Raw genomic sequence first — 15,346 nt, forward strand, 5'->3', positions numbered from 1 at the left:
GAATAATTAGGCGGTTAATAAAAACAATGACAAAAATAAATAAATAAAAGTTTAAATTAAAGAGAAAAATTCATGAAAATCAGCAGGGCTATTTTTGCCGATTTATTTTATTTTTTTTAATCTTTGCCTTATGTTGTAAAAAAAACAAAAAAAACAACAACTGCTGCTTGTTGTGAAGTGAGGTGAGTCACCTGCCAAGACGCATATCTGAAGTTTGGATCACTCAAGGCAAAAAAAACACATCAGCCAATCCAGGCCTGACATTTTTGTCGTAGCTCTCATTGGTCTGACCTGTACAAGAACAAGCCTTTTCTCCAGGTTCTCCTTGTTGCCGACGGTGCTGTTGAGCGAGGCCAGACGCTCCTGGACGCCGTGCAGCCACGTCCAGGTGGCCTGCAGCGTCTCCTCGAAGGCCTGCTGCTCCTGCAAAGTCAGCTGGCAGCTTCGCAGCCTCTCACGCCCGCGCCGCAGCAAGGCCTGATGCTGCGACTGCAGCTGGGCCGACACGCGCGTCTCGCTGCCGTCGCCTCGCCCGCCCTCGTTCAGGGCCTGCGCCTCCTGGCACAAGCGCTCAAAGGAATCTCTGCAATGAGCAAAAAAAATGAGCCGCGGGTCAAATTGGCTGTTTTATGTCCGCTTTATGCCACTTTGTTTTTTCGCCATAATTTTCTGTTCTGTTCTGTTAATGCACCTCATAACTATGGCTTGACTCGTTTGCTCCCAAAAACGTACAAATACGGTCTATTTTAAATATTTAGTTAATAATAAAATTTAATAATTATTACTATATGTGTCCCAAAGACATATTTATACGTTTTATATATATATATATATATATATATATATATATATATATATATATATATATATATAATGCTAGAGCATACAGAAGGCTTTGATTCAGCCTCTGAAGTGAAGAGAACGGTTGAAGCAATGGTCGTTATTACAAAAATGGCCAGCAGGTGGCAGCGGAGTATAAGCCATCAACTAGGGCCATGTTGAAAACAAGCCATTTTCCCCACAATTTTCAACAGATTTTTGAATAATGATGAAACTTAGCTATATTCTAATGCTAATTGCTGCCAAACGGAAACAGATAGAAATATACTTTTTTTTTCCTGATGAAAGAAGAGACTTTAATCTTTCTTTTGATAGGTTCCATATTTTATAGCAATAGAACTCAATATTCTGTGGGCCTTGCAAAATTAGTAAAAATCCAGTAAAACAGCCGGGAGCAAAGAGGTTTCCTTCAGTGAAAATGGCTGCCAGTCAATGAGTTAATAGTGTTCAAATTGTATCTCTACTTTTGGCCAACTGAAACCCATGAAAACATTTTGTACTTTCTTGTTATTGACAAAATTAAATCATACATAATTTCATTCTAGACCAAGATTATTTTAGTTAACTCAAACTAACCAAAAAAATACAAATCAAATTCAAAAAACAATTTTGAAATAAAATAAAAATGAAAATTAACTAAAACTACATTTTATGTTTACAAAACTAACTAAAATAAAACTAACTATAATTATAGCAAAAATGTCCTTTGTTTTTGTATTTGGTAATTAATTTAATGCATGAGCCTTTGGGGATGATTTTAAACGTGATTTTAAGTAGTAACATTAAGTAGATTTATTTAGATATTAACCGGAATAAGGACGATTGAAAATGTCACAGAAGTGATGTCATCTAGCAGCAGCCAATAGAAAAGCACCTTCGGATGATGTCGCTCGCATGGTGGTTTTTGAATATTGCGCACAAGTAATGCACATTAAAAAAAAAAAAAAAAACTAATACTGAAACTAACAAACTAGACAAAAACTAAGCATTTATTAAATAACCAAAATTAATAAACAATAACAAAGCATCCTGAAAACTAATTAAAACGAACTAAATAAAAAAAAACAACTCATAACGAAATAAAAACTAACTAAAATGAAAAATTCCAAAACTATAATAACCCTGTTCTACACTCAACACAAATAAAATAAAAATTTTTGTGTGTGTTTTTTCATGTCATATTTTTGTTATTCACATTGTGTACCTATTCATCAACTACATTAAGTAAAGAAGTCGTACAAATCTTTGTTTTCCAACATAGGGAGAAAAAAATTAAAAAAGTGGTGGTAAAAATTCCAAACGCTCACGTTTCTTTGAGCACTTCCTGCTGATATTCCTCCACCTGTTGGAGCAAAGCCTTTTCGGGGCCGCGTTGTTTGGCTTCAAGCAGATCTGAGGTCATCCTCTTTTCCATGTGCTCCAACCACCACTTGAGCTTCTTAAGGCGACCCTCAAACCTAAGAAAAACAAAACAAAACAAAAAAAAAACACGTTGAGGCACCACTGTTAATTTGACATATTCTTTTCCACAGCAGATGCAAATGGGGCTGGATATCGATTCTAATGTCCTCAATCGATTCGATTTCGATTCACGAGGGTTCAGTTCGATTCGATTGTAATTTTTTTTCCGATTCGATTCGATTTACTGCCAAAGGTTATCCAAAAAGACAACAGTGCCAGCCAATTTCGAGCAATTTCACAAAGCAAAGCAATCTTTATGTATTGTGTGCTATATCTACGTAAACATGGTGGATCCCATATGAAAGATTGGATTCCATTCTCTCATTAGACAAAAAAAAAAAAAAAAAAGCATGATTCTACCTTATTCTGCTCTTTAGTAATGACCATTTGAAAATAGGTAATTTGAGTGACACCAAGATATAATGGAAAAATAAGGCAAAAACGAGCTTTTTGTGAAAAGATACATTTTCTGCACTACAGTGACTTTGACACTTAATATGTTTTGTTTAGTGATTCTCTGTGAATTAGATTTAATGTGACAAACGTTTTGATCCTTCACGGCATACTTGAAATCGTATTTCCTAAGATCCACCATGTTTTCATGTCATTTGATCCACGGGAGCCCATTGAAACGAGATACAATGCTGCCATCTGCTGGCCATTGTTAGTGGCCGTTTTTTTTTTTCCTCAACTCATTCACAAACCAGAGCTGTCCGAGACGTTGCGCTGCCCATTGATAAGAAACAAAAACAAAAAACAAAAAAACATGGTTGACGTCAATTAACGTTATTGGCGGTACATGTTGGAATTTCCGTTGGCGTTAATTAACGTTCTTGGCAGGAAAAGAGTTAATTGTGGAACATCAAACCTTCCTATAAAGATCAAGGGCACGATTAAAAACAAAACAAAAACAAAAAAACTCAAATAAAAAAAAAAAGATGATTAAAAACTCCCACACAAATTCCAAATTAAATGCTGCAGAGGCAGTAATTTATTAAATAATTCAATATTTTTAATTAAAGATTCTGAATGGTCTTAAAGTAAAATATGTCAGGTCTTTCATTAATGTAAGAAAATACTTTTAAATTCATGTGAACAATAACAAGAAAACAGTAAGGAAAAATGAGCTTTTAAAATTGTTTCATTTTTATCATATTATTATTATTATTTTCTTACTTAACATTGTTTTTGGTGTTTTGCGGTTTGTGCTGTATTTTATGTTATGAATCTGATGTTTATTCTATTTATTTATCTATGTATTTATTTATTTATTCACTCACCTATTTCTCATTAATTTACTGATGTAAACTTTATTTAGTTGTATAAAAAAGTATACTCACTTTTCTTATCTTATTCTTTACTGCATGACCGATTTCTGTTTCATGTACAGCATAATGTATACAGCAATGCTTGTTTTAATCTAGTAAACTAGATTATGTGCAATTTCTGGAGAAATTGTGTGGGAATGCTGAAAGCTGAATGCTAAGATTTGAATGCATGTGGAATGCTTATTATGAAGTAAATTGAGAGGTAAATTATGAAATTATGACCTCCTGGTTACTGGACAACGCGTTTTACCACCGAGCAATATCAGACACCTGGTAATGATGATAAGTTATATATATAGAAGTGAGTGTGGAAAGTGATACTTAGAAAAAGTTCAATGTCTGTCCCATTGAAAATGAATGGGGAAAAAGTGATATTTAACATTAAATTGTGCAAATACTGTAAGTAATGTGTAATCAGACTATATATACCCCGGGAGGAGTCAATTTTTGAAGCAAGTTGGAATCTGAACAGTGGAAATCGGAAGTATTGTGCGGGAGTTGTTACACGGCAAAAAAAACTGTGGAGAATAAAAATCACAATAACATATGTGGGAATGCTTCAGCATTTCCACAACAATAACATGTGGGAATGCTTCAGCATTTCTACAATAAAGTTGAGTTGAGTTATTTTCTTATGAATTTATGGAGAAAAAAAAAGAGATATTAAAATAATCGATTCATGGTTTTATGAATCGCAATCAGGCTCAAAAACTAAAATTGATTCAATATCGATTATTGGATTTTTCTTAAACCCAGCCCTAGATGCAAAGTGCCTTTCAGACACGCTCAGTATCGAGTTGCACCCTTTCATGAGGGACGCGCTGTCCTCCAGAATCTGTTGGTTCTGCCTGCACTGCTCCACGAAGCTGTCCCAGTCCTGCTGGATGGAGGACAGCTGCTGCTGGACCTGGCCGGCATTGGCTTTGGGGAGATGGAGCAGCAGCTTCCCGCCTTCCTCGCAGACCTGCGTCAGATGCACCTTGCCTTCCTCCATGCGCTCAGTGGCGCCCTGAAAAACAAAAAAAATCAAGTCTTGAAACACCAAGATGGGATTCCGTTCCGTCCATAAGTCTAGCTTTTCGAATCGGGTTGACAGCGTTCCACAGTGATTCTTCGTTCGCTATATCACATCTCCTCAACAATAAAATATAAACGTAACACTGTTGCTCTCATTTTGTTATGATGAACTCAAAAATCTAAAACATCTTCCATAGGGATGTAACGATATCCAAACATCACGATATGAAGGTCACGATACAATAATTATCACGATATTGTGGGGGGGTTGGCGATATTTAAAAAAGATCACAATATTGTAGAAAAAAAAGAGCTCATACTAAAAAAGGCACAACATAGTGTTTTTGTACATAACAGCGATGCATGTAAACCACCTACAATCTCTAATAACAATATTGAGGCACTTACTTGTTAATGCAAGCACACATTGATCGCTTCACAAGAAAATTAGGTTCCCCTTCATTTGACAATTAGCATAGATTTTAAACATAGAAGGCCAAAACATCCCTAATGAAAATAAAATTGCACTAATAAACTAGCCCCTATAGGATGCTAGAACTGCACAAATGGAAATCAACCTGACTTTTTAAACAGATGTCTTCCTTTTTTTTTTTTTTTTTTATGCTGGAGCATACAGAAGACTTTGATGCAGCCTCTCAACTGCAAAGGACCGTTGAAGAAATGGAAGCTATTATTATATATTTACATTTTCTGGGTTCCACAACTGCCGCCGTCCATAAAACAAAACTGCACCTTTCAGAATAGTCTTTTATTGTGGGCAATCTAAGGCACACCTGTGCACTAATCATGGTGTCTAGGGGTGTTAAAAAAAATCAATTCTGCAATATATCGCGATACTACAGCACGCAATTCTCGAATCGATTCAATAGGCAGCCGAATCGATTTTTTAACATCCATTTTTGATGGAAAAATATATAATAAAAAAAAAACATCTAACTTTCACACCTTAAGCATGGAAGAATGTTATATTAATGGAAAATTAAACCTTAATATTTTATTTCAATGCTGTTCTAACATGAAAAAGGTTACAACCTGTTTGTTAAATACAGTGGCTCAAAGTTATAAAACTGAAGTTTCAGATCAATAAATAATACATTTTCATACAAATCTTACAGTGTACATGTATAGGTTTACTGAATGATATTTTCTAAATTTGAGTAAAAAAAAATCGCAACAATCGACTTGTAAATTCATATCGGGATTAATCGGTATCGAATCGAATCGAATCGTGACCTATGAATCGTGATACGGATCGAGTCGTCAGGTACGAGGCAATTCACACCCCTAGTGTCTAATCAGCATCTTGATATGTCACACCTGCAGGTGGGCTGGATTATCGCGGCAAAATGGAAAAGTGCTCACTATCACAGATTTAGACTTGTTTGTGAACAATATTTGAGAGAAATTGTGATCATGTGTATGTGGACGAAGTTTTAGATCTTTGAGTTCATCTCTTTAAAAAAAAAAAAAAAAAAAATGGGAGCAAAAACAAAAGAGTTGCCTTCATGTTTTTGTTGAGTCTATTTGTAGGCAGGTGTGAATTTAGCGCAAACTGGTCTTCAGCTTACCTTCAGTTTCTGTAATTTGCGTTCCACGACGTGAGTGTCTCCAGATCGGTCGCAGCATTCTTTGACGATCTCCCTCTGCTCCACGAGCCAGCGATGGAATTCCTGAACTAGATCTTGCGGATCAAACGAAAAAAAAGATTCAAAACCGGAAATGACCCCCGGGTGACGTATTCCTCTCTCACCGTTGAACTGCTGTTGAAGGCAGTTCTGCAGCGACGCCAAAGTCCTGGCCGAGACCTGGTTGACAGACTCGTAAGTCTTGACGAGCTCGGTGAGCGCGGAACCCAAAGCGGAAAGCTCCTCCGAGGGATATTTGCGACACAGGTTGTTCAGGCTTTCTCTCGTGGAGTCGATGCTCCCCTGCTGGTTTTGCAGCTCTTTCTGAAGTTCCTAATAAAAAAAAAATGGACAAAAACGGGAGGATGTCAAGAAGACGCAGAAAAGAAGTTAAACGGCGTCTCACTTACCTTTACTCGGCAGACGTCTTCGGGATCTGAACCGGCGGGGGAGGACACCAGGGAGTCCTCCATGCTCTTAAGCCAATCGGACATCTGCGCAATGTAATCCTCCAGCAGTTTCTTCTGGGCGCTGAAGTCCATCAGGTTCCCCCGCGCCTGCCCGTGCAGCTTCCGAACCGAGTCGATCTTCTTCCTCAGGTCGTTCTCCAGCAACTGGAAGCCATACGGAATAAAGACTAGTTGATTTGTTTGAGCGGTTTACGATGCCCCCCGAACTAAGTACAGTTGAACGAGGTTCAACACCAGGGGTGGGAGCCTCTGGATACCTCATGATACGATACGATATGATGACGATTATCTCACGATATGACGAGACCACGATTATCAACATATAGCTCAGGTAATAAATCCACGATAAAACTACTCAAGACATAAACTGATGTTTTTTCAACAAGAAAATAGTTTCTTTATGTACAGTCACTGAAACACAATATTAAAACTAGGGATGCACGATAATGCTATTTTCAACCGATACCGATAAAGTCATCGTTTATAAAGTGCCGATGTCGATAACCGATAAGTAAGCCGATACTTGTTTGCAAAATTAACTTGAATACAATTGAAATCAAAACTGGTCGATAAGTGCCAATAATTATCGGCGGACTTCTCTATTATCTGGTTGTCTGTATGAAATGAAATAGGTCGATAATTGCCGATAATTATCGTCACATTTCTTTATTATCTGGTTTATCTGTATGAAATCAAATTGGTCGATAATTTTCGGCAAATTTCTTCATCTGGTTTCTCTGTATGCTGTCAAAGTGGTCGAATAATTGACGATAATTATCAGCGTATTTCTCTATTATCTGGTTTATCTGTTTGACGTCAAATAGGTCGATAATTGCTAATAATTATCGGCAAATTTCTTTGTTATCTGGTTTATCTGTATGAAATTAAATTGGTCGATAATTGCCGATAATTTTCGGCAAATTTCTTTGTTATCTGGTTTCTCTGTATGCTGTCAAATTGGTCGATAATTGGCGATAATTATCAGAGGATTTCTCTATTATCTGGTTTATCTGTTTGACGTCAAATAGGTCGATAGTTGCAATAATTATCGCCACGATATTATCGTGCATCCCTAATTAAAATTAGTGCCTTCTTCACAGTGAGTACTTTTGTGTATTTTTTTTTAAACAAATACGAATGTCTTCTTAACAGAGACAACTTTGTGTGAATAAATTTGTGTTTTTCTTAAACACTATTGTCATACATGTCATTCAGTTACGTAGTCAATTGTTTCGTTTTTTAAACTGACAGTTTTTTTTTGTGTAACATTGCAAAAGTAAATAAATAAAATGACTTAAATATTAAATCCAATTAAAATCAATATTAATATTCCTCAAAAATTGTGTGCTCCAAAAAGTCAAAACATAAAATATGTTTTAAAATGTTAAAATTGAAGATATAATACACATTTTTTATAGAAATGTATGCAAAATGGAGTCAGTAAAAGTAAGCTCATGAGTCTTCTTCACCTGAAGGCTTTTGTCCATTTCCCCGCCACTCTTATGAGGCACTCCCCCTAGTGGCCTGCCAAGTAATTGCTCAATAAATCATGAACAATGGAGCCGTTATAAGTGGCTGTATATTAACTACAAATATCGCAATACTTACTTGCTATTCAACACTACTCACTACTGTCATTCAGCGTCATGCTAAGTTGTATTTTTAATATTGTCAATCCATCAAATCCTTCCTTTTAGGAAAATGGTCAGTCGCACAAAAAAAAAAAAAAAGAGAGAGATTGTGAAGTGCTGATCTGGAAGGTTTTCGTCTGCACAGGTCTACCTACTTGCAGTTTCGGAGGAGTTTCCTGACTTTGACTGCTCTTCTTCAGCTCTGCCATTTTGCTCTGCAGGTTTTCAAGACTCAGCTCCTTTTCTCTCATTTGTTCCTGATGATGTGAAGCATAATTGTTGTTGTGGTTAGCAGGGAAGATAATTGGATAATATCTACAAAAACTCCACCAATTATTTTTTTAATAGTTTTATTTATTTTTTACATTGATACTCGCAATTCTTTATTTTTAATATTTGGCATTTGCTGTAGAGTAATGCCCCAATATATCACAGCATGTTAATAATAATCACGTATAAAAAAAAGAAAAAAAAAAAGTGCTGGAATACAGTTAAAACGTGCATAAATGTGTTGAAACCAGTTTCATTGTGAATACAGTGTCTGAGAGGGTAACAATTAATAATGTTATTATAATATATACACAAAGAAAAATATACATATAGTAGTGCTGGCAAACGATTAAATTTTTTTTAACTAATTAATCGCACAATTTTCCAATATTAACTACAGAAGAGGAGTAGGGCCAGTTTGAAGTGAGAAATCCCACTTTATTCTTACAATTCTGATTTAAAGAGATACTTTACTTATTTAGCCCATTATAGCAATAAAAAGTTATTTTGTCTGTAATTAATTTGATACTTTCATTAGTTTTCATGTACAATTAGTACCTTTAAAAACAAATTTTCCAACTTGCTGTCGACTGAAAATTACATCACAAGGGCTCAGGTAACCCATCACAGATTATTTGTTTTCTAGGTTTGGTCATGTGTGTCATGGTTTGTTTTCATTCCAGCACCCAAGTGATTGGTGGGCGTTCCCTTCTTAATGACCACACCTGTTCCACATGGTCAATCAATGGACTATAAAGCCACTGCGCCACCACTGCCGACTACCAGATTATTCATCTTGCTCACTGCTGTGCAGCCAAGTGTTTATTCTAGCTAGTGATGGCAAAATGAAGCCCCGTAAAGCAGTGAAGCCCTGCAGTGAAATGCTTCACACACACGTAGGGGCTTCAAGATGATTCATTTCCTCGACTACGCCATCATGTGGACAGAAAAATATATAACATGCTTGGTGCATGCAATAAAATGGTGGGGTGTAAATCATGCTCTAAATACAAAAGAATATATATTTGAAGAGTGTTTTAACATGAATTGTTCTGTGTTACTTTGTCTATGTTTGTGCTTATGCAACAAGTGAAAATGTGAAATAAGGAGGTAAAATAAAGTGCTTATTCATTTTTATTTAAAAAATATTTTTTCCGAAGTTTTTGGACTCAGGCGGTTTCTTTTTTTTGCAGAGAATTTCACCTGCTTTGGAAAAAAAACTCTTTCACATGGTACTGATGAAGCAGGGGTGCATCGATATGAGATAGCAAGTTTGTATAGAATTGGACGCGTATATTTCTGTGATTACCAGTACTGAAGGGGACTTTCAACTGTGAACAGAAAAATGTGAATTTTATGTGTTGTCACATTTTATTTTATTTTATTATTGGAATCTGTTAAAATAGTACCGTAATTACAGTGCATTACCTTCTGAGGTGAGATCTGCTCAAAGTGCTCCTAAACAAGGGAAAATCTCTTTCTTGCTGGTTCCATCGCAAAAAGAAACTCGTCAAATCGAATGCCAAAAGCAAAAAAAAGTAGCGCAATAAGGGACCCGAAAACACAAAAAGTGAAGGGGAATCCATAGCGTTTCTTTGCAGCTTTTATTTCGAACTACACTCAAACCTAGCGAATCATTTCCTGAATCAGTCACGTGGTACACCTGCTTCGTGGGGCTTCAAACGTCACCACGTACGTCATCAACACACACACTGACACGCCGTTCATGAAGCACTCATCTGCATTACTCGGCACACGCTTCAGGGATTCGACCCGAGAAGCACATCACTAATTCTAGCGTTTTCATAGCCTTTCATAGCCTTTCATAGTCTTTTCACGTGTCTTGTATTACTACGTCGCCCTTTGTTGTACTTTGTAGAATGTTTGGATTTTAGTTTGCGTTCCCTCACCTAGACTTGTGGTGTTACCTTTTACGTGTGCGCTGTTGGCCACGTTTTCCTAAGTTGAACTTTCTATTTCGTGTTATATGATGTTTGCTGTGAATCCTTGCGTTTTGTAAGCAAGTGTTTTTCGTTAATTGCTATTTTTCTCCTTGCCCTTTGCAAGTGTTTTCGGTTGAGTTGTTTTGTACTGGTTGTTTGACCAGCTTTTTCGGTTGTTTGTTTCCGCGCATCCGCAGAATAAATTCTTGATCCTCCTTTCTCTGGTCTGCGTATTTTGGGATCCACTCTCGCCGGCAATCCCGGCCCCGCCTAACAATGTGACATTTACAAGCTGAGCTGTGATTGGTTACCTGAGCCCTTGTGATGTCATTTTCAATCGACAGCAAGTTGCAAAATGTGTTTTTAAAGGTACTAATTGTAGATGAAAAATAATGAAAATATAAAATTTATTAGAGGCAAAATATTCATGTTTGACTGCCAAAAATGGCTAAATAAGTAAAATATCTCTTTAAAGAATTCTGACTTTAAAGTCAGAATTCTGAAAATAAAGTGAGAATCCTTTCATTTTTTTTCCTCTCTTCACTGGCCCTAATCCTCTTCCATAACTAATTGCAATTAATCACTTTTTTTTTCTTCTAATTTTTTTTTTCTTCGAGAAGAAAAACAAAGATTGAGTAAAATCTTGGTTATTAATGTAAAAGGATCAAATAGAAAGTATATTTGGAATCAAAGGACTGCTTGAATAGCATTCTTTGACCCTTGAATACTTCTCCTGTAAAATACAACTAAACAAAAACGATCAAACAATTATCAGAAGAACTTCTCGCTCATTTCCAGGTTTAGTTGTGCTCACGGGGAGCACACTCCAGCAGCATTGGCTTGCGAGGTCCCTTGAGGGAGCAAGGAAATTTTGCTCTGAGATGTTACGCCAAAGGTGAACAACTAATATGCTATTTGAATTGAGCCCTGCAAATAGCAACTGTAAATATGTTGCACCTTTATACGATTGGATTCAGAAATCTTACCTGAAGCGCGGCGAGCCTTGCTGACACCTTGTGACTGTCGTTCAGGTTGTTCAGGCTCTCGTTCAGTTCTGTCGCACAGCTGCCCGTCCAGCTTTCAACGTCGTCGGCAATTTGCCGCACATCCTCCCACAGCAGGAAACTCTGCTTCAGGCGCTGCAGGTTGTCGTCCACTCTCTCCGACACCTGCGTGAGTAGGTCGTCGATGGGAGAACCGCTTAGCGAGTGGAAGAGCATTTGTTTCTTCTGCCTATCACTATACGTCACTGACCTCTCTCATAATTTCTATGAATTTTTATATGTACAAATTTGAATTTTAGCTCAACAGCTTCCAGGTCATGTAAACATGTGGAGTCTAAATCAGTGTGGAATCATAGAATTGTGCTTACTGCATGAGATACGCCTCATTTCCCATCATTTTACATCTCTCAATACTTTCTATGAATTTTTAATAATAAAAATGAGCATTTTAGCTAAATAGCTTCCAGGTCATGTAACCATGTGAACTATAAATCAGTGTGGGATCATAGAACTGTGCTCACTGCAGCTCTTTTTTTTCCCATTTTACATCTCTCAATATTTTCTATGAATTTTTATATGTAAAAATTTGACTTTTTACCTCAACAGCTTCCAGGTCATGTAACCTGTGGAGTCTAAATCAGTGTGGGATCATAGAACTGTGCCCACCATTTAAGATAAACGTTCTTGTTTTCCCATTTCACGTCTCTCAATAATTTTCTATGTAAAATTGAGCATTTTAGCACAATATTTTTCTATTTAATGAAAATCAGTGTGGATTTAGAGTGTGGCCTTTTTTTTTTTAAGTGGAAGCCAATCTTAAAGGGATACTTAACTCATTGAGCCATTTTCAGCAGTAAAAAAAGTTAATATTTTGTCTATAATTAATGTGGTAACTTTATTATTTTTCATGTACAATTAGTACCTTTAAAAAGTAATTTTTCTACCTGCTGTCGACTGATGATGACAACACCTGTGCTCACCTGTTTTCTGGGTTTAGTCAGCAAACTGAGCCATGATTGGTCGTTACCTACTTCCTCAGCACAGGTGATGTCATCATCAGTTGACAGTAAGTATAAAAATTACTTTTTAAAGGTATTAATTGTACATGAAAAATAATGAAGTTATCAAATTCATTCTGGACAAAATATGAACTTTTCACTGCTGGAAATTGTTCAATGAGTCAAGTATCCCTTTAAGCATTTCTTGACAATAATATGTTATATGTGACCTCACTAGTCTAAACATGACATTCTAATGAATATTCCATTTGTGGAATATGAGTTATGAGGCAAAATCTAGCCATTTTTATCCCTCTCAGGGGGCGGCCATTTTGCCACTTACTGTCGACTGAAGATGACATCACAGTCGCTCAGGGCTCAGGCAAGGACCAATCACAGCTCACCTGTTTTCTGATGTCATTTTCAGTCAAGGGCAAGTGGCAAAATGGCCGCCCCCTGAGATGGATAAAAACGGTTGGATTTTGCTGCGTAAAGTAGCACTAAGGAACTTTTCAACCTTAATCAAATATTTTCATAACTCTTTTGATGAAACACCAACTTAAAACTAGTTAAATTATACATTTGCCAAGGGCTGAGGGAGTCTGTATCATTTTTACTGACACTAAGCAAATTTAAGGAGGATGATAGGCACACTGCCACACAAAAAAAATGACAAATGTGCTGACTGCTTTATGGTATACATCACTCCCCCCTTTCCACCCATTTGTCAAAAAGACAGAAGTCATTTGAATGTCGACGCACGGTTCCTGCTTTTGTGGCAGAAACTGCAAAACAACTTTTTAAAAGTTTTTGCCTGAGGAGGCAAAAGAAAAGGAAAAATGGAAGCTACCCGGATAAAAGGACACCCTGGCCTGGCTTTTTACACATTGCGCATGTCCTCGTGCAAAATGTGGTTTTCCTTCAGGCATAACATTACCGCTTTTGTCCATATGGTGCCGCCTTATTCAACATAAACTGAAAGTTCCTTAGTGTTGCTTTAACTCACATTCCACTAACGCAATATTATCCGGAATACCATACTGTATTTAGTAGGGATGTAACGATATCCAAATGTCACAATACGATATTATCACAATATGAAGCTCACAATATAATTATCCCGATATTAAAAAAGGTCACAATATTGTAAAAAAAATGAGCTCATACTAAAAAAAAAAGCACAATATTGTGCTTTTGTACATAACATCAATGTTATGTTATTATTATTATTATTATTATAATTATTATTAATGCACGCATACATTGAGTTGCTCCACATATTGACTTTCTTCACAGGCATATTACGTTCCTCTTCATCTGACAATTAGTGTAGATTTTAGAACATAGAAGGGCCAAAACATCCCTAATGAAAATTAAATTGCACTTAAAAAAACTCTCCACCAGAGGGTGCTAGAAATGCACAAATGGAAATCAACCTGACATTTTTAACAGATGTGTTGCATTTAAATATCGTGAACATGACGACAACGGTACTGTGGCAGTTTTAATATCACAATATCGCGCTTATTTTTACATCCATAGTATTTAGAACATATTAATGTTAAAAAAAAATTTTTTAAAAATGGGTTGGCTTCCCCTTTAGATAACACGTTAATATCCAACTTCAAACTAACTTCACCTTCACCTCGGTTTTCAAAAGCATATTTTCAAAACGAAATAAAATTGGATAATTTCCCACGACAAAGTGTTTGGGAATTGAGTGATCTTAATTTCGTTTCCGGCCGACTTCTCAAACGTACATCCAGCCACTGGTCCACCAGCGTCTCCATATCCTTCCTGACCGTTTGCGCGTCGCACTCGGGCACCTTCTTCAGTTCGACCGCCAACTGTTTTCCTTTGCTGGAGAAGCGGTCCAGTTCCCGCTGCTTGTCGCCCATCTCCGTCTTCACCGCTTCATGCTAGAGACGGAGGAACGGGAAGAAGATCTTTATTGTTGTTGTTGATTGACAGGTTAATTCGGATCAAACTAAACTTTTTTTCTGACCTTGCTCAGGGATCGCTTGGTTTCCTCATGGTCCTTCAGAACAGAGCTGATATCGAGCAGAGGTTCCGCGCTCTCCGTAACGCTGCTGATGGCGGATTTCAGAGTTTGATAATCTCTGATGAGCTCAGCGAGAACGTTGCACTGGTCTTGTCTGTGGAACGTAACAAAGTGGGCCATCTGGATCACACTCACTCACTCATCTTGCAGCCAAAATTATACACATTTGCTGATAGTCAAATTACAAACAGCATGTGTATAAATTACCACAAATTATTCAGAAATAATTTAGCAGGAGAAAAGGAGGACTAAAAGTGAATTGATTTAATTGCTCCTTTTTTTTTTCTTTTTTTTTTTTTTAACTTCCTATTAACTCATTCACTCCCAGCCACTTTCACTGCAGCAACCCCCTTTGCTCCCGGCTGTTTTATTGGATTTTGACTGATTTTGGAAAACCCACAGATTATTGTGTTCTATTGCTATAAAAACATGGAACCTACCAAAAGAAAGATTAGTGTCTCTTCTTTCATCAGGGAAGAAAAAATAATATTTTCATCTGTTTCCGTTTTGCAGCAATTTGCATTAGAATATAGTTAAGTTTAATCAATATTCACATTCCTGGTGAAAACACTGTCAAAAAGAGCTTGTCGCAACATGGCCCTTGGCAGATCTCTTACACTCTGCTTCCACCTGCTGGCCGTTTTATGTAATGACTACCATTGCTTTAGGCCTTCTG

At 36.8% G+C, this 15,346-nt stretch overlaps 1 protein-coding gene across 20 annotated transcripts in view; it reads right to left on the minus strand.

Annotated features, from left to right (window-relative positions):
• Window positions 1-15,346, minus strand: part of syne1b (spectrin repeat containing, nuclear envelope 1b) — a 167,890-nt gene that overhangs the window by 86,676 nt on the left and 65,868 nt on the right. For all 20 annotated transcript variants that reach the window (XM_077539645.1, XM_077539660.1, XM_077539659.1 and 17 more), the window contains 10 exons: window positions 14,614-14,764; window positions 14,369-14,527; window positions 11,593-11,775; window positions 8,549-8,650; window positions 6,703-6,906; window positions 6,418-6,625; window positions 6,236-6,348; window positions 4,433-4,638; window positions 2,148-2,297; window positions 292-583 (listed from right to left, as the gene is read on the minus strand). In XM_077539645.1, coding sequence (XP_077395771.1) covers window positions 292-583; window positions 2,148-2,297; window positions 4,433-4,638; window positions 6,236-6,348; window positions 6,418-6,625; window positions 6,703-6,906; window positions 8,549-8,650; window positions 11,593-11,775; window positions 14,369-14,527; window positions 14,614-14,764 — 1,768 coding nt within the window. The remainder of the gene's footprint in view (window positions 1-291; window positions 584-2,147; window positions 2,298-4,432; window positions 4,639-6,235; window positions 6,349-6,417; window positions 6,626-6,702; window positions 6,907-8,548; window positions 8,651-11,592; window positions 11,776-14,368; window positions 14,528-14,613; window positions 14,765-15,346) is intronic.

The sequence above is a fragment of the Festucalex cinctus genome, chromosome 12, assembly GCF_051991245.1.
Source record: "Festucalex cinctus isolate MCC-2025b chromosome 12, RoL_Fcin_1.0, whole genome shotgun sequence".
Taxonomy (NCBI): Eukaryota; Metazoa; Chordata; class Actinopteri; order Syngnathiformes; family Syngnathidae; genus Festucalex; species Festucalex cinctus.